Raw genomic sequence first — 19,816 nt, 5'->3', positions numbered from 1 at the left:
CTTTGAAAAAATTAACAGCCGACTCCTAGAGTGTCTTTTAGGACAACCAAATGCCATGGTAGCGACTTATCAATCATATGGTGGTCCCGCCCTAAAGCATCCTGCACCCTGCTTTATCGTCTATTTTACTCTGAATGGGACCATAATTTACAAAATGTACATTATGCTGTATTGAGGAAGACTTGAAACTAGCGACCATAAACTCATTAGGAAAATGTTTACTGAAGTAATAAATCAAGTTAGAATTAGGGTCATTTTATCATAGACTTGTTACAGTCTGACTTCTTTTTCCAACCAGTGTTGTTCTAATAGCCAGCAGGTGAGTCCCCTGCTGGCTATTTGCAAGAATGCAGGCTTAAGGCACTTACACAAAGGCCTCACTTTTCAGGTTGGTGCTTGATAGGAACATGTTTGTGAGGGTTTGTGTCACAGTCCAGGCTCAGTGAGCTAGACAAAGCTGGGGACCACAGAGGATTTTAAGTAAATGAACAGTATTTTATTCAGAAATAAGACAAATCACACTTACTGAAGTCTATCAGTCAGCAGTGTTTGCAGCGTTTAATGGATGTGTAGTCTTGTGTAGCCAAATCAAAGAAGAGAAAACAAACCAAAAGTGTAGGCTTTGATGGTGAAACAGAATGAGGAGCTAGCTTAAATAGCCTGGCTTCAGCCAAACACAGTGCGTGACATCAGCACCACTCCAAGTCTAACCTGTAGGTAACCTGTAGGGAAAAATAACACTGAAAGAAAACAAAGTATGGGCTGCGTCCAAAATCACACCCTATTGACTTTATAGAGTTGGTGTGTGTATCCACTATAAAGTGCCCGGAAAAATTTCACAATGGAACAAAAGAAGTAGCATGGACAATTCCACAATGCAATGCTCCTCATTTGTACACATATGAAAATTACCATTGAGCAAACTTACCGCTGTCAATTATGATGCAAAATGATTAGTAAGATGAACAGCACTCCAAAATGAGAGCAGTTGTTGAAGAAGTCCCAAAATACATAAAAACAAAGGTCTCTGACATTATCATTAAACAGATTGAGAGGCTTCACAAAGACCAGAATGAGACAAGTGTGACAGGAAGTGAATGCTCTGTGATAGCCAATAAGATTCATTTGACAGTTGGACATACTCACTGAAATACCAACAAGTTTCCTAACAAGAGACAATCTCAAGATGATCCTGTTATGGGTTACATTACTTGTTCTTCATCGAGGATGTAAGTGCTGTCTAATTCTGTGCAAGTACTCAGAAAGAATAAGAATGTGCATGCCAACTAGACAATCTTTTTGAATGATACATTTTCTACATCATACACTAATAGTTATTTACTCTTTCATATATTGTATGTTTTCCTTTCATTCAGATGCGCTGATTCCAGTGACCACAGTTCAACTTGGTGAACCTGCGACCTTCACGTGCGCACTGCCTAATACTGAGATCGGCCACAGAAAACTCCACTGGTACAAGCAAAGTGTCGGGGATACTCTGAAATTGATTGTGACACTGCCGAAGTCTATGATACCCAAGTATGAACCAGAGTTTTCTGAATCAAGATTGGAGATAAACCGTGATAACAATTTTGGCAACCTGACCATTCTGCGGACAATCCAAGAAGATGAGGGAATGTATCATTGTGCAATAATGGAGTGGACTGCCAATCCTGAATGGAGCGTGACATGTTTGTTACTAAAAGGTAATCATGTGATCTACTTTCACAAAGTTTTGCAACGCTTCAGACACTGCTCTAAAGCTGCACTGTGTTAACGTTTAAGAAGCCTGTTAACATCACAAAACTTAAGGTAAAGTTCATCTATATCTTTCCAAATGTTTGCAATAACTTCAGCCACTTGTTGACTGACCACTAGCTGTGTTGTCTTCATTATTTGAGAAAATAACCCTTCAACCCCTTTTGTGTTAAGTTAAAATCATAAGTGACGTATATTTCTCTGCTTTGTCTTTATTGTAGCTCCATTCAATGTTCCAACAATCTCGTTTTATTCTGAGAACACTTGCACTGGATAAAACAGCTGTACATATTCTAAATTTCAGCAGAGTATCACCAGTACTATTAAAGTCACATTTGAGACATACTTAAATTCTTCTTCGGCTCTCAAAGTGTGCTTAGAAATGCCATCGTTTTAACACAGTTTTGTATTACACAGGAAACACTCAGAGGACATCAAACTATACTGTTGGAGCTAAACTACAAATCGGTATGATTCTCTTTTCAGTACTGGAGGTGATATTCATAACATGTTAATAACATCATTATTGATACTTTTTTTTTTCTTTGTTGTCTAGAGCAAAGAGCAAGTCTTGAATTTATTGCGCTGGTGATAGCAATACTCTGCTTGGTCATTTCTGTGATTGGAAATATTGTTTTCATCTGTAACCGAACTCCAAGAGCTGTTCGTGAACAATTTAAAGGTAAGTGTTGTTGACGGAATCAAAAATATTAATATTACTGTATTTTTACTTGAAAAGTTCATGTAGTGTAGAAAGTGTAACATCACACAGGACGAACCTGAACCTCACATTCTGGGATAAAATAATACATATCAAACATTTGTTGCACAATTTGAGTCTCCATATTCCTGTATGTTCCATGTGTGCCTCATTAAACTTTACCTTTACAGTGAACAATGTCAATAATTAAGGAAAAAAAGATTAAGTACATAATACTCTGTTTTCATTCATTGTTAGGAATAGAAAGCGCCTCTCTACAAGCAAGACATGACAACATGAGCCGACCAGTGCATGATATTGTAAGTGATGATGCCAAATTACATAATTTGTTTTTATTTACTTAACATAATCCCCAGCAGCACCACATGACAACATGAATAAATAACGTGCCTTTCATTTGCTGCACAGACTGAAGGTGGAGATGATCTGAACTATGCAGCGTTGCATCTCACTGGAAGGAAAGCTCCAACAGGAAGGAAGAAGAAGGAGTTAAAGACTGAAGAAAGTGTGTACTCTCAAATTAAATGCTGAATGTGAATGTGGTTTGGTTAATCGGACTGACCTCTGACAGTGTAAATATTGTTGGTTTCCTTCTAACTTGAATGTCAGTGAGGTGTTTCATGATAATAGCCAAATTCATAGCATACAGACAAGATCCATGTTTTACCATTATTTGATTACTTTATGTGTAAAACACACACATTGTGTGATGACTTCTTAGGGCTATTAAAGCCTAGAAGTTTTTTGTTAAATTTCTTTCAAACAATTACATCACTGCTTTTTGATCATATTAGGTCAAAATATTCATTGTCTTTATTTCATTTATCCTCATAAATCTGAGGATGTGGTTTGTAAAGAAAAATTCTGGAAATAAATGGCTATAATTCACTTAATTCTTCAAATTAAGTGAGTAGCTTCCAAAATTTTGTCTTTTTCTTATGTAAATTTCTCTTTCTGTTACCGTACTACTGAACCTATCCTTTAATGCTTCATGGTCCCAGTCATGTTGTGCTCTTTTCTTATTGACTCAACATGAATTACAATTACATTATAATAATTTTTGGAATTATAAATAAAGGTTTGAACAACACATCAGTCGGGTTTAGATATTCTGTTATATTCCAAACACTGACATCTGTAATAAAGACTCTATACCTTAGCTGTGTCCAGAATTCCTACTATGTCTATACTGTTTGTATACATACTAATCGTCATGGTTTACTTTTTAGCAGTTAGTACACAAAAATATAAACTTACTTTACTCTTTCAAACTAACAAGCAATAAAACAATACATGTGATGCAGGATGTGAATCAAACCGCTACTTTGGAAAGCTACCGCCAGTTAAACTTCACAAAGAGACATCAAAATGTAGTAAATCAGTATGTAATATGGATGTGGGACATTGTGATTTGAGATAGATCCATTGACACTAATGGTACAGTCAGACTGAAACTCGCTTCCCATTCATGTCTTTGTGGAACAGGGCGCAACACATTCGCTTCCCGTAGCAAATTGACCTGCCTCCTTCTCCTAGCGCAGAGTTTCATGTGACTGAACTTTGAGATGCGAAATCACGAGGCTCTCCTCTTTGTTTGTGTTCTTGTTTTATAACTGCATGGTGAAATAATACAAGCAGCAGAGAAGGAAGGATACTGTTAGGACATTCACAGAGGTTAATGACAGTAAAGTCTTTAATATAATGCTGTATAAATCACAATGTTGTTAGCCCGCTAGCCATGCTAGGGTTAGGGTTACCCCCATGGTGACACCATGCAGGTTTCAGTCTGACTGCACCATATTACATCCATCTATCCATCTGTTACATCCCTCCAAGGGCCCAGACTACAGTAGCTGAGAAAAGTGTTTACTCACACTTTTGTTTTAAAACTACAGCCCTGATTTAGTATTTCAGTATTTTGCCAAGTAGGATTTAAGTTCTGAGTTTTAAGTTCTGTCCAACCTTTAGACAGGGCCGTGGCAGTGAGGGGAACAGTGAAAGTACCCAGGGCCCCAATTTGTATATTATTAGCATCATAAGTTATTTTTGCTGTTGGTTGAATAAATAATTTGACAGACCTTTTCTTGTATCTAAAACAATATTAGAGCCTATCGGGGGTAATTTAGTTCAGTATTTTGATCAGTTTTAGTTCTGCGCAAACAAACATTTTTGATGCAAATAACCCTTCGGCAGTATAAGAAAACTCTTTTCTCTTTTTGTATATGTTTGAATTGTGCCTTTAAGTTTCTGAAGTTTAATTATGCTACTTCTTTGCAAGGACTGGGTTAGCAATTGTAAACAAATTCACCTTTTGCAAATAAAACATGATTCCCGTGATGTCTAAAATCATCATTTTTCAATGTCATAGTCAGAGTAAGATTGCTTTCCACCGTTGTCTTTTGCCCAGCATATAATAAAGACCTAAACAAAACATGAAGGAAATAATGTTCTATAATGCTGTAAAACCTCATAATGAAGGCTTTAAAGTAAATATTAATTCATTACATTACTTTTTAATCTAAGTTATTTGCATAAACAGCATAAACAAAGCTTCACAGCGAGGCACGGGCCGCCCTTAATTACATCCTCAGGAGCACATTGACCATACACAGTCCAGCTGTATACTAGGTTTCCATCTAGTCTTGTTTTTTTCTCTACATTTCAAATAAAGACAATGAATATTTTGAACTAATTGAAAGCAGAAATGTAATTTTTTGAAAGAAAGAAGCCAATAGCCTCATTAACGTTTTGTATGTGTTATTTTTTAATAAAGCCAGTTAGGGTTAATATTTCTAAGAGAATAACAAAAAGAATGCAAACACATGATGCAAGCATCAATGTAACAGTGTAAAATAATGTACAACATGGAACATAAAGAGCATGTCTGTATGCTATGATTTCAGCTTTCATCATGAAACCACTCACTCTCAACAGAGTTAGAAGGGACAAAACATTTAATTATTTATTAACACTGTCAGAGCTCAGTACTATAAACCAACCACATTCAGCATTTAATTTGAGAGTACACACTTTCTTCAGTCTTTAACTCCTTCTTCTTCCTTCCTGTTGGAGCTTTCCTTCCAGTGAGATGCAACGCCACATAGTTCAGCTCATCTACACCTTCAGTCTGTGCAGCAAATGAAAGGCTGATTATATATTCATGTTGTTATGTGGTAAATAAAAACAAATAATATAATTTGGTATCATCACTTACAATATTATGTACTGGTTGGCTCGCGTTGTCATGTCTTGCTTGTGAAGATGTGCTTTCTATTCCTAACAATGAATGAAAACGAGAATATTATGTAGATAAAACTTAATGAGACACACATGGAACAAACAGGATTCAAATTGTGCAACAAATATTTGCTGATACATTAATTAATTGATAATGTGAAAGATGGCAGACTTTACTGAGGTTCAGGTACACATTGTGTGATGTTACACTTCCCACAACACTTTACTTCTTTCCAAGTAAAAGAATAGAGGCATAAATATTTTTGATTCTGTCAACAACAGTTACCTCTTGCGGCTCTTGGAGTTCGGTTACACATGAAAACAATATTTCCAGTCACAGAAATGACCAAGCAGACTATTGCTATCACCAGCACAATAAATTCAAGACTTGCCGTTGGCTCTAGACAACAAAGAAAAAAAACATATCATTAATGATGTTTTTAACATGTTATGAATATCACCTCCAGTACTGAACACAAAATCATACCGATTTGCAATTTTATTCCATTTCCAAATAATATCTCTCCACACGCAGCCACAGCACAGTGGTAAGTCCTAGCATCAGAGGAGCTGACGTTCTTAGAGAAGCGATAAACACAACTTTTCCGAGAGGCAGATCTGAACCAGAACACACTGTGATCTCTCAAACACATTTTATTCTCAGAGTCAGAGAGGACTGAACACTGGAGAGTCACAGAGTCTCCTGGACGGACTGGATCAGATACTGTCAGCCACTGAACAACAGTATCGTTTGTCCTCTGAGTGTTTCTTATGAAATACGAAACTGTGTTAATAGTGGGATCACCACACATTTTGAAATATTAAAAGATTTAAGAATAGTTCAAACGTACAAACATACAAGGATTTTGCATGATACTCTGCAGAAATAAAAACAAACAAGTGTTCCAGGAGTAAAATGAGATCCTGAGTGAAACATCCACATTGACAAAACAGAGTAACCAAACATAGCATTTCAATTGGATATTTTAAGAGATATTGTACAATGAATTTGAAAATCTGCTCAAAAAATGCCCGGTGACACTAAGTCAAGATATTTTTCTTAACAATTGTTAAATACACATTAACACAGTGTAACTTTAAGTGATTAAGTGGTTAACATTATTAACAACGGATCACATTTACCTTTTAATGACAAATAGGTCCCACTCCAGCTAATCTTAATCCAATCCACGACTGCACAGTGATACATTCCCTCATCTTCTGGAATTATCCTCAAAATGGTCAGATTGCTAATATTTTTATAAACTTTTACATCCATTCTAGAGGTAGAAAACTCTGGCCCATACACTGGGTTTATATGTTCCCGCAATGTCACAATTAATCTCAGATTATCGCCGGCACTCTGCTTGTACCAGTAGAATCTGCCACTCGACGCGCCATCCGACAAAACGCATGTGAAGGTCGCAGCTTCACCAAGTTGAACTGTGGTCACTGGAGTCAGTGTATCTAGATTAGATTAAAATGTACAATATATGAAACAGTAAATAATAATTAGAGTAGTAACGATGTAAAAACATACTGTGTTCACATGAACCACCATACATCGGATACGTTAGAAAATATTTCGTCATTATTATGTATCACTTACATCCCTGATGAAGGAGAAGCAGCGTAACCCATAACATGACCATCTTGACACTGTCTCTTGTTAGGAAACTTGTTGGTTATTTAAGAATTCCTAATTCTGCTCCAGCACTGACAGATACCAACTCTTGCTGTCTTAAAAAAAGAAAACAAAACTAAAAGAGCTCTGTGTCTGCAGCTCTGTAAGGCTGTACTCTACGTGTAGACCACACAGTGAACCACCACCAATGGATTGCCATGAAGTTTGCTACACACATTCGTGCCCCCCTGAAGATGTAATCACTTTGGTCATCCCCTGACTTTTCCTATAGCACCATCATCAGGTAAAAAATGTAATTTGTCCAGTACTTTGGATTATGACCAAATACTTTCAAAATGAATGACATTCCCATCAGCCTCAGCTGTACATTGTGTTTTTTCAGAATCAGAATCAGAATCAGAAACTGTTTATTGCCAAGTAACATACATTACAAGGAATTTGCCGTGCTGACAACAAACGTAAAAATATAAAGGTAAAAGAATAAGATAAGATAGATAACAGTGCAGTGACCAAAATAAAGTGTCCAGATAAAGTGTCCAGAAGGGGGTGCGTGTGTTAATGTAACGCAGGGGGGACAGGGGCGGTGTACGTTAATATAACATATAACTTGTGTTTGTGTTTGGGGGGGGGGAGGTTGACTGCAGAGGGGAAGAAACTGTTTTTGTGGTTTTGGTCCGCAGCCTCCTGCTAGAGGGGAGGGGGTCAAACAGATGGTGACCGGGGTGGGAGGGGTCGGCAGCGATCTTCCCTGCTCTCCTCAGGGTCCTGGAGGAGTACAGGTCCTGAAGAGATGGGAGGTTGCAGCCAATCACCCTCTCTGCAGAACGGATGATATGCTGCAGCCTGCCCCTGTCCTTGGTGGAGGCAGCAGCGTACCAGACGGTGATGGAGGAGGTGAGGATGGACTCTATGATGGCAGTGTAGAAGTGAACCAGCATTGTTTGTGGCAGGTTAAACTTCATCAGCTGCCTCAGGAAGTACATCCTCTGCTGGGCTTTCTTGATGAGGGAGCTGATGTTCAGCTCCCACAGGAGGTCCTGGCTGATGATGGAGCCCAGGAAACAGAAGGACTCCACAGTGTCCACTGGAGAGTCACACAGGGTGATGGGGGCGGGTGGGGCTGCACTCTTCCTGAAGTCTACAACCATCTCCACTGTCTTTGAAGCGTTAAGCTCCAGGTTGTTGTTGTTGCACCAGGTCACCAGATGGTCAATCTCCCACCTGTAGGCAGACTCATCCTCTCCAGAGATGAGTCCGATGAGGGTGGTGTCGTCCGCGAACTTCAGGAGCTTGACGGACTGGTGACTGGAGGTGCAGCTGTTGGTGTACAGAGAGAAGAGTAGAGGAGAAAGAACACAGCCTTGAGGGGAGCCGGTGCTGATCGTCCACGAGTCTGAGACGTGTTTCCCCAGCTTCACGTGCTGCTTCCTGTCAGACAGGAAATCTGTGATCCACCTGCAGGTGGGGTCAGGCACGTTCAGCTGGGAGAGCTTGTCCTGAAGAAGAGCCGGGACGATCGTGTTGAAGGCAGAGCTGAAGTCCACGAACAGGATCCTGGCGTAGGATCCTGCGGAGTCCAGGAGTCCAGGTGGTGGGGGATGAAGTAACCCAAGTTAACAGCGTCGTCTACAGACCTGTTGGCTCTGTAGGCGAACTGCAGGGGGTCCAGCAGAGGGTCAGTGATGGACTTGAGGTGGGACAAAACCAGGCGTTCAAATGATTTCATGACCACAGAGGTCAGGGCGACGGGTCTGTAGTCATTTAATCCTGTGGGCCCTGGTTTTTTGGGGACGGGGATGATGGTGGAGGCCTTGAAGCAGGCTGGCACGTGGCATGTCTCCAGTGAGGTGTTGAAGATGTCCGTGAACACCGGAGACAGCTGATCGGCCCAGCGCTTCAGGCAGGATGGAGAAATGGAGTCTGGTCCAGCAGCTTTCTGGGGGTTTTGTCTCGAGGAGCCTGTTTACATCTCTTCCAAGGACAGACAGAGGTGTCGATGTTGGAGGAGGCGGGGGGGGCTACTGTTGATGTAGAAACAAATACCTCCACCCTTTGTTTTGCCGGAGAGGTGTGCGTCGCGGTCCGCTCGGAGTAGCTGGAATCCGTCCGGCTGCAGCGTCGCGTTGGGAGTGTTTTCCCCCAGCCATGTCTCCATGAAGCACAAAACAGCAGATGAATAAAAGTCCTTGTTTCTCCTCATCAGCAGCTGGAGTTCGTCCATCTTATTTTCCAGTGAGCACACGTTAGAGAGAAATATTCCGGGTAGCGGTGTGCGTTGTCCTCGCTGGCGAAGACGCACAAGCGCACCGGCACGTTTCCCTCTACGTCGACGTAGAGCTGCAAAGGTGAGAGCACCTTTGACCAGAATGTCCCACAAAACAGCTGAGGGTGCAAGAAATTCGGGAAATAAAATCCACTGGAGTTGTTCCCCTGATGTTCACGAGCTCTTCTCTGGTGAAAGAGCTCTGTAAACCAAAACAAAAAACACTGTTTACAGACAAAAGAAGGCAAAACAGTGCGCTCCAACAGACCGAGGCAGCCATCCGCGGCGCCATCTTGTACACAGACATGTTGACATTCAGACCCACGAGTACTGAGTACTGGTTTTTGGCTTATTAACAAATGTTGGCATGCTGACATGCTAAACTAAGATGGTGAACATGGTACAAACATTATACCTGCGATATCAGCATGTTAGCATTGTCATTGTGAGTATGTTAAACTGCTGATGTTAGCTTTTCACTCAGTGTACAGCCTTATAGTGCCGCTAGCATGGCTGTATACTCTTAGTCTTGTTCCAATGTGTGTACCTTTCTGCTTTTATTCTTAATTTGTCTGGTGAGGAGGGTTTTGTGAAACACCTCAGAGAAAGAAAAGTGTGTTCAAAAGCGTAAAGTGAGCAGTCGATATTGGCTACAAAGGATGAAAGAGAGGCAAAACGCTTCACAAAGACCAAGATGAGACCAATGTGACAGGAAATACAGTTTGTATATTCTGTGATAACCAATCACATGCATTTGATGGTGTGACCAATCAGGACCATGTCACCTCCTTCACTCACTGAAAAACCTATGCATTTCCTAACAAGAGACAATGTCAAGATGATCCTGTTATGGGTTACACTGCTTGTTCTTCATCGAGGATGTAAGTGCTATTTTATTTATTTCATTTAAGAATTTGCACGCCAACTGGATAATTTTGCATCATAACTTTTCCACATCATGCAATAATTGTTATTTTATATATTGTATGTCTCCATTTCATCCAGATACACTGGTTCCAGTGACCGTAGTTGAACTTGGTGAACCTGCTACCTTCACATGTGCTCTGCCTGAAGAGTTAAGCAGTAGACAACTCTACTGGTACAAGCAAAGTGCCGGGGATACGATGAAATTAATTTTGTCAATGTGGCAATCTGTGCTACCGAAGTATGAACCAGAGTTTTCTAAATCAAGATTGAAGATAAACAGTGATAACAATTTTTGCAACCTGACCATTCTGCAGACAATCCAAGAAGATGAGGGAATGTATCATTGTGCAATAAGGGAGTGGATCAGTTCTGAATGGAGTGGGACATATTTGTTAGTAAAAGGTAACAGTGTGATCTACTTTTACAAAATGTTAAAATGTCAGTAAGCATGTTAAATCTATATTTGAGATACACTGTACCTCAGTGCTTCTTAACCTTTCAAAATGTGCTTGGAAATCCCATCCTTTTAACACAGTTTTGTATTACACAGGATGGACGTCAAACTACACTGTGGTTCAGTGGCCAACAGTATCTGATCCAGTCCGTCCAGGAGACTCTGTGACTCTCCAGTGTTCAGTCTTCTCTGACTCTGAGAGCAAAATGTGTCCAGGAGATCACAGTGTGTTCTGGCTCAGAGCTGGGTCAGATAAATCTCATCCAGACATCATCTACACTGATGGAAATAGACATGATGAATGTGACAAGAGATCTGCCTCTCAGAAAAGTTGTGTTTATCGCTTCTCTAAGAACGTCAGCTCCTCTGATGCTGGGACTTACCACTGTGCTGTGGCTGCATGTGGAGAGATATTATTTGGAAATGGAACTCAAATAGAAATTGGTATGACTTGGTGTTCAGTAAGGGAAGCGGTTCTCAAAATATGTTGATAACATGATGATTGATGAGTCTCTTTGTTTTCTAGATCAAACAACACATTCAGTATTTATTGCAATTGGGGTATTAACCGTCTGCTTGGTCATTTCTGTTGTTGGAAATGTTGTCCTCATCTGCAACCGAGAAGTACATGAACAATATAAAGGTAAGTGTTGTGAACAAGGAAACGTTTATTTGTATTATTAATTATTATCTGCTGTTACATTAACATATAAGATTGAAGTATATTAAGCCTTTTTATATACAAAATCAGACAAACCTTTACAATGCAGGCTCCAGGGCAAAAGGAGTATCAGGAGTCATGCATATTCTTAATGAGCTGATAAACAATAGCAGCAACATACTTTCTAAAGAAAAAAAGTTTCCCTAGTGCTTCTTAGTCCTTTGTGTACCTCTTTAATCTCAGTCTATATTTTATCTGAATAGTTTAAGAAAATATCAACCCTTAGGATTTTTATTTTATAAATTTACAATTCCTGAAAAGTCAGATTAAGTGCATTTATCTATTATACATTTATTATCATGATGTCATTCATCTTTAGGAAAGGAAAGTGCTATTTCAGAAGCACGACATGACAACTTGTGCCAACCAGTACATGATATTGTAAGTGATAATACCAAATTAATCTTATTGCTATTCATTAAAATACTTTGTAATGGCACTATATATTTATATTACTAAATATATATTTACACATATTTATATATACACAACAGTACAATACTTATATATATATATATATATATATATATATACATACATATACATTGTTAATGTGTATATTTTTTACTTTTATTTTTCACTTAAATATTGTAAATGTGTATATTTTTATTTTCTATTTCTTATTTTTATATTTTGTACATACTTTTAGTTCTAAATTTATGCTACTTTCTACTCTTGAATGGGAGCACCGGCACTGTACAATTAAGTATTTCTGATTCTGATTCTGATTCTTTACTTTCTGCACAGACTGAAGCTGACGACAACATGGACTACGCTGCACTGAGTTTCTCTGAGAAAAAAAACACAAGAGGAAGAAAGAAGAGAGAGTTTGCTGACAACAGTGTGTACTCTCAAGTTAATCGTCACGTTGAACATTTAATCTGAACTTTACAACGACTAGATGATCATAGTTTATGTGCTTTCATTTGTTTTTGCTCACTTGCTATCAAAGCCGTTAATAGATTTTTGTTGCATTTCTTACATATAATTACATCTCAGGTTTTTAATTGTGTTAACCCAAAATGTACTGTTTCATCAAAATGCTGCAATAAAAAATGTAATTAAATGAAATGGCTCAAATGCTTTCCATGTGTGAATGCAAAAAAACAGAAAGAAGAGAAAGAAAAACAGACAAAAGAAGAAATCTGCTAAAATATTCACCTTAATTTATTTAATTAATTAATGTATTTATTGACACTCACTCATCATGGTCAACAGCTATGTTGTCTGTTAAACCTGCATTTGAATTATTCTTTCCTGTTTAAATCAGTCATGTAATGTAATATGAAATGGATGCATGTGTGCAAAGATAAACCTGTGAAAAATATAATCCAAAAGGCTAGCAGTGAAGAGCATTCTAGCCTATTTTAGCTAATTGTTTTAGTTTAGAGCCCACACATTTTCTGTACGGTTCAGTATCACTGCTCTCGTCAACATTAGCTACCTATCATCTGTACAGTAGCAGACAGAAGAAGTTAGCTAAAAGAAGAGTGAACGTTGAACTTACATTTACCACACTAATGCAAATGTTGCTGTGTTTCTGTTGGATGTGTGAAACTGCCAAAATCAAAACAATCAGTTATTGCAGCTTTAATGTGACTTCCATGGTGACTTATCTCCACACAGATGTTTTTCTTCCCTTAAACAATAAAAATGTTACAGGTGTTTGCGTTTTGTTTTGAGCAGACATCTTAATCATGATACTACTTTCAGTTCTGCTATTCTCTCTGATACACCCATTTCTTTAGATTAGTGTGCATAGTCCAGTCGGTCTATAGTCCATAGTCCAGTACCTCAGATAGGTATTGACTGTTTCCTCCCTCCGGTTCTTGCCCCGTATTCCTCCCATTAGTGATGTGTCGTTCGCAAACGAGCTGGCTCTATGAGCCGATTCTTTGTGGTGAACGAGTAGAGCCGACTCCCGTCGGGGAGAGTCGAATCTTCAGCCGCTCCTGCTCAGCTGTGCTGAGAATCCATTCAGGCAGGGGCGGGACTTTATTTTGATGGGCACACCATGCGGCCGATCACATGCGAGGACAGACTAGGATCATACCATTATGTGAAAGAAGGAAGGGGGGCAGACGCTTAAAAGACAGCGAGTGTAGTGGTACATTATGAGCTAGCATAAGCACATTTATTCCAAAGCAAATGACCCCAAAAAATGTTTGTCCAGGTCTTAAACCCCATGTATGTTCTCCCCAGTAGAAAAACCTTGTCCCAAACAATTATTCCATGACTATATAACACGGAGCGTGCATTGTGGCAAGACAGGGTCAAAAAAGCTTCAGCAGTTTGCCTGACAACTGACTGCTGGACATCCAGAACGACATGCTCATACATGTCCGTCACTTGTCACTTTATTGAAAACTTTAAAATGACATCCTGCCTTCTTAAAGTTTGTAAATCTTTGTAAAAACATTTTTGTAACGAAGAAAATGCATAAAAATAAGGCTTTTATGAAAACACTGACTGAAAAATTGCTTACCAACACACAAACCATTCATAATTGCTAAATTAGGCTAAAATAGAAGGCTCCGAGTGATACTAAATGAAGAGCCATTTGGGAGCCATAAGAGCTGGCTCTTCTAAGGGAGCCGAGCCAAAAGAGCCGAATCTTTGAAAAGAGCCGGACCTCCCATCACTACTTCCCATACGAACATGCTCGTGTACTGTTAAGATGTCTTCCTTTGTCCCAGTACAACTTTTGTGGGGTGTGATCTACTATGTCCTTGCAGATTAACTCAATACGCCAACATAAACTTGACCCTCCTGATCCGCTTTTGGCAGGTCAAGCAACTTTAAGCCACACACATTGTAAAACTGAAAACAATTCAGTTGAATTTTATACCAGGTGTCCTTATCAAACAAAATCATGAATAAATATTCACAAAACTGACTAATATCAAAATTTAAAGAACATGGAACATGGATTTTCTCTTTAATGGCAATAAATAGTTTTCTTACATTCATATTTAATTCACATTTTGAGTAATTATTCAAGATCAATCTGACAAGCAATAGTAATAATGATAAAACAAAAATAATAATAATTAAAATAATGATACATATATATATATTCTTGGTTCAATCAGGCAACATCAAGCGCTGTCTCTATCCTAACCTAATCTCTCTGATAATGAAATAACAATAACATTACTACAAAAAGCTCTCATGTCATTCACCTAAATAGCAATCACAGCTGCATGAACATTATTTTATGTGACAATGTACATTTTAGATGTCCATTCTTCACTGATATTCTCTCATGCCAGAGTACGTACAGTCCTGTGGTAACTCCCTGTTATTCGTCCATCTTTGAGCTTTTCTTGAGGGGAAATCTAACGCTACATAGTTCAGTGCCGACGATTCACCGTCCTGCAAATGATAATTCATGATTGTTAGATGTTAGAGCTGTAATACCACAACCAATCAATACTGGATTGTTTTCATATTAAACATTAAAAGCTATGGTGTCCAAATATTGCTGTTTTATATTCCAACCAAATTACGGACACAGAAGCAGGTTTTTACACAGTTAGTCTAGTGTTTTCTTATACTGCCAACTCCTACCACACTCAGCCGCTTGTAAGGAGATTCATCTAGCCGTCAATCCCAATACAGTCTAAGGTTAGCTTCCACTGTTACTGCTGCAGATCTTTTCCCTAACCAAAAGTGTAATGTCAAACTTTAACATGCTTTAGTTGGCTGAACCTAACCACAGACAGGACTCAAAAAAGCCTCCCTCTCCAAAACGTTGCCTCTGACCATAATCCAGTCAGCAATAACATTTGTCGTGACAACATAATTGGGAAACCATTTCATAAGTAATAAAATATATAAAAGTAAATTCTGCATCAGGAGCTGCATCTACATCTGAGGGTTATTTCAGGAGAAAAAATAACAAACTGCAATTTACATTCATTTATAATAAAGATGTGACGGATGGAGACCTCCCAAGAAAAGAGTATAAGACCTGTCAGCAAGTGCACTAAAACGGCATATGTTTACGTTCAAGTGGCAAAGCCCCCCAGCGGCTGTAGTATTTATAACTCTTTTCCATCAGGAGCAAAGGAGGACGTTTGTGATGTTATAGAGCCACAAAGTCTGCAGACAGAAGAGGTCGGGGTGGATGGATGGGCCAACAAAATGTCAGAGTAGACGGACAAGCAAGAACTCTTACTTTTTTTTATGACCAAGATCATTCCATAACCATAACCAGGTTTTTATTATCGTAACCATGACGACGAAGGTCCCCTAACCTTAACCCTTTTAATCCAAACCATGATGGATGTCTTTCTAGTCCTAACCAAGATGTTTAAGTGGCTAGACCTAAGCAAACCTTAACCACAGCTGTGTAAGATCAGAGAACACTGTTGATGTGTATGTCAGAAAATATGTCTCATTCTGGAGGGCCTGGACCAGCGACATATTTTGTTGTTTTATTTGGAGGACTTGTTGGATGGATGTCAAGTGTGATTGGTTCCTTGACCAAAATTGTACACCCCTTCCAGCTCAAAGGTCATTTATTTGAACTCTCTGCACCACCTGTCCGTCTCTCACCAGCAGTTATTTCTTTATGCTCCTTTTCGAGGGATTTCCTGCTTCTCATCCAAAATGAGTGGGAGCTGCCCAGCTTGCTATGTTCTGTGTGTTTTTATCCTGAACATCAGCATTGACTTTGTCATCCATGTTATGCATCCAATGTGGAATAACCATATATTGTGATTAAATTCTAGTCATACATTAGATGATATTTAAATTAAATTTACCACATTACTTGGTTGATTCTCAGCTGATCCGTCATGTTCAGCATGGTTGGAAGCAGTTACTCCTATTAATGAAAGCAAGTCATTAATGGCAATAAAGTTATTTCAAAAGTCACCTGATTTGGTTAATGTATCAAATAATACACACACACACACACACACACACACACACAAGATGAACCTACCTTTGCAATGTTCACAAACTGGCTTTAGATTTCTGGAGATAAGTAGAGCAACAATCACAATCACACATCCGGCCAACAGTGTCCACAGCACAATGACGACTGGGCACAGTTCTTGTCCAGGAATGAGAAAAAAAGAAAAGAGACACAAACTATTAATTTAATGTAACTGCTTTTACATGATTATTAATGACTAACAGTTGTCTACAGCTGTACAGATAGCATGCTAGTCGCTAATTGTGCCTATTTTGACCTTTAAGCATTAAAACTTGTTGCCTTACCCAACAATTAAAAACTGAAAGCGAAACCATGTTTTGAGCAGCAACCAATTGTTCCATAGCAACAGTGACCTATTCTCCAATTGACTAATGTTACTTTTAGCCATGGTCAATGTCAGTCTGTTGGGTCATTGGTTTACCACTTTGGTCCAGACTGAAACATCTCAAACTTTGTATAGACGATGTATCTGGGAACTGTGAAGTGGGTGGCTGTGTCTCAGGAGGTAGAGCTGGTCGTCCATTACTCACAGGGTTGGCAGGGTCAGGTCAAAATCTTAATTTGTCTCAAAACCAATGACATTCCCATCAACCTCGGCTGTACTTTGTGTCAAGTGCTCACAAGCAAATGTTAGTATTCTAACACGCTAAACTAAGATGGTGAACATGGTAAACATTATATCCACTAAACGTTGTCATCTTGAGCTTGTTAGCATGCTGATCTTGGCATTTAGCTCAAAGTATCACTGGTCAAGTACAGCCTCACAGAGCTGCTAGCATGGCTGTAAACTCGTACTGTGTTTCTTAAGGAGACTTAAGAAGGCAAAATTCCTGTGGCAAGTTCTTGTTAACTTTACAGAGGAGCAATATAAAGCATTCTGCCTGGAACCATTAGAAACTGGCATGGGATATATGCACGGGCCAGGACAGGAGGGCTCTGCAGCGGGTATACAGACAAACAATACCCTTTGTCCTCTCCACAATGAACATGCATGTACCCTCATGTTCTTTTTCACCAAACAACTTTTAAAAGGAATGATAAAACATAAAATATAAATAAATTGACGAGATCAAAAATTGAGACCTAATTGATCAAATATTTTCTGGCTGTTAGTGTTGAACACTGTTACGTCTCATTTTAACAACACAACTCCCATGTTAGATGGCCCACTCCCACAAAAAGTTTGTTTAAATTTCAGCCATTTCAAGAAAAACATACCACAGGGGCGAACACAAAACAGCAATACTTGGACAATTAAATGCAACTGCACCACAGGAAATGGAGAGAAAACACACGACAGAGAAAGCCCACAGAAAGAACAAAGAGAGGAAGTGTAGAGGAGGCAGTAAAGGACTGCACTATAGATGCACTACATAGGTGTTGCCATTACAAGTCCATCTCATTTAGCCTGTATATTGTATAAATTTCCCAACCTTTGTGGCTTGTGACCCTTTGAAACACAAGTCAACTCACCACCTCTTATCAAAGGTTACACACAGTATTTCTAACAGCGAGCATGTTAAGCAGGTCTAATTTGAATCCTTGGCCTGAAGAGGTAAAACTATCCAGTATTTTACAAGACAAAAAGCCAAAGATGAATGAAGATAAACATAATTTTATGGAGCAGTAGAATGTTTTTGTTCCAGTTTCCTATTATCAACACTGTACTTTCAAAGCAACAGAATAATAATCAATACAGATTCATTAAGATTTAAATAAGACTTTGAAACGTACTTGTCTCCACTTTGGTTCCTTCACCAAACAGGATCTCTCCACATGTGACCACAGCACAGTAGTAAGTCCCAGCATCAGACAAGTTCTGTATAGTTCTGGACAGACTGTAGACACAGCTCCTCCAGTCCTCATCTTCATCATTGCTGTTACAGCCAGTGTAAATAACACCTGGATGAGATTCTCCTGATCCAGCTCTGAACCAGTACACATTGTGTTCACGTGGACACTGGACTCTCTTTTCTTTGTTCTTGAAGAGAAGCGAACACTGGAGAGTCACTGAGTCGCCCAGTTGGACTGACGCCGTCTCCGGACTTTGTCTCACGTAGACAGATTTCTGCTGATTTCTATGATCTGTGTGGTCCACAAAGGCAGGAATTAACTAATGGTTTGTTTGGGTATTGACACAGACATAGCAAACAAAGACACTGAAATGATCATACTTTACCATTCACAGCCAAAAGTGTGCCATTGATAAATTTCATTTTGTATGCCGATCCTGCTTGACAGAAGTATGTTGCCTGATCTTCTTTGCTTACATTTGTGATGTGAAGAAAATACACCGCATCCCCTTTTGTGACTGCAAATCTTGAGTTGTCAAATTGTCCCGTAAGTGTTATTTTGTCAAAAGTTCCAGCTGCAACTGTTTGGACCATGTATCCAAAATTCAGCTTATACCAGTAAAACAACCCGGATTTAGATCCAGTGAGTGGACATGTCAGAGTCAAATTATTCCCAAGTTCAGCCACAGTCAAAGAGATCTGGGGAGGAACTTCTGCAGTTTGAGCTGAGGAAAAGAGAAAAACAATACCAGAGTTACTAGACAACAGAACACAATTCAAATGCTCTATACAAATATCATATATTATATGGCATAATATAAAACTATATTTTACAGTAGTTCCTAAAGTAGACAGTGCACTCACACAATGTACTTAGAAGAATCAAAGCAGCTAGTCTTCCGATCATCGTGACACAGCACCCTTCTCTTGCACAACTGAAGTCTTCCCACTCAAGTGGAAGATTTTGTCAGAAGGTTTACAAAATGGAAATCATAGTGATTGGCTGAAACATATAAAATGCACTTCCTGCTACATTTTGTAATCTCATGACCCATTTTCAGTTAATCTAAGCGGTTTGTTTGGTGTTTTACACTGACAGACTATAGCTAATTATTCTAAAGTGATGTTCTAACAACATAATCATGACTGAAACACTGAATTATATATGACTATATACAGTAATACATTTATATAATTATAACTCAACTTAATCAAGAACAGAACAGGGATATAACTGGGCAAAAGACAAATAGAGAGATTTGAGAGAGCATACCAGAGATCTCTGCTTATTGATCCTGTGCTATTAGTGCAAAACAATAATTCATTATTCCTACAAAGTCAAAGAGTAATAT

At 38.9% G+C, this 19,816-nt stretch overlaps 4 protein-coding genes across 4 annotated transcripts in view; 2 read left to right on the top strand and 2 right to left on the bottom strand.

The window, feature by feature from the left end:
- LOC139290956 (uncharacterized) overlaps nucleotides 1-3,010 on the top strand; it is a 247,986-nt gene extending 244,976 nt beyond the window's left edge. The window contains exons 3-5 of the mRNA XM_070912797.1: nucleotides 2,315-2,440; nucleotides 2,717-2,778; nucleotides 2,888-3,010. Of these exons, the coding sequence (XP_070768898.1) occupies nucleotides 2,315-2,440; nucleotides 2,717-2,778; nucleotides 2,888-3,010 (311 nt within the window). The remainder of the gene's footprint in view (nucleotides 1-2,314; nucleotides 2,441-2,716; nucleotides 2,779-2,887) is intronic.
- Nucleotides 3,011-5,483: 2,473 nt separating this feature from the next.
- LOC139291862 (uncharacterized) lies at nucleotides 5,484-7,368 on the bottom strand. The gene is made up of 6 exons (XM_070913981.1): nucleotides 7,326-7,368; nucleotides 6,847-7,183; nucleotides 6,204-6,484; nucleotides 6,003-6,116; nucleotides 5,694-5,755; nucleotides 5,484-5,606 (listed from the first exon to the last, which is right to left on the bottom strand). Exons 1-6 carry the CDS (start codon nucleotides 7,366-7,368, stop codon nucleotides 5,484-5,486), a joined length of 960 nt encoding a protein of 319 aa, XP_070770082.1.
- A 3,094-nt stretch (nucleotides 7,369-10,462) lies between these two features.
- Nucleotides 10,463-12,689, top strand: LOC139290955 (signal-regulatory protein beta-2-like). The gene is made up of 6 exons (XM_070912796.1): nucleotides 10,463-10,505; nucleotides 10,630-10,959; nucleotides 11,102-11,449; nucleotides 11,532-11,648; nucleotides 12,046-12,107; nucleotides 12,474-12,689. The coding sequence occupies exons 1-6, from the start codon at nucleotides 10,463-10,465 to the stop codon at nucleotides 12,609-12,611; spliced, it is 1,038 nt and encodes a 345-aa protein (XP_070768897.1). The 3' UTR covers nucleotides 12,612-12,689.
- Nucleotides 12,690-14,796: 2,107 nt separating this feature from the next.
- LOC139291470 (uncharacterized) lies at nucleotides 14,797-18,942 on the bottom strand. The gene is made up of 5 exons (XM_070913501.1): nucleotides 18,851-18,942; nucleotides 18,406-18,756; nucleotides 16,678-16,788; nucleotides 16,496-16,557; nucleotides 14,797-15,101 (listed from the first exon to the last, which is right to left on the bottom strand). The coding sequence occupies exons 1-5, from the start codon at nucleotides 18,885-18,887 to the stop codon at nucleotides 14,976-14,978; spliced, it is 687 nt and encodes a 228-aa protein (XP_070769602.1). The 5' UTR covers nucleotides 18,888-18,942; the 3' UTR covers nucleotides 14,797-14,975.
- Between the last annotated feature and the right edge of the window lie 874 nt (nucleotides 18,943-19,816).

The sequence above is a fragment of the Enoplosus armatus genome, chromosome 10 (genome assembly GCF_043641665.1).
Source record: "Enoplosus armatus isolate fEnoArm2 chromosome 10, fEnoArm2.hap1, whole genome shotgun sequence".
Taxonomy (NCBI): Eukaryota; Metazoa; Chordata; class Actinopteri; order Centrarchiformes; family Enoplosidae; genus Enoplosus; species Enoplosus armatus.
This window is presented reverse-complemented; position numbering and strand designations above follow the sequence as displayed.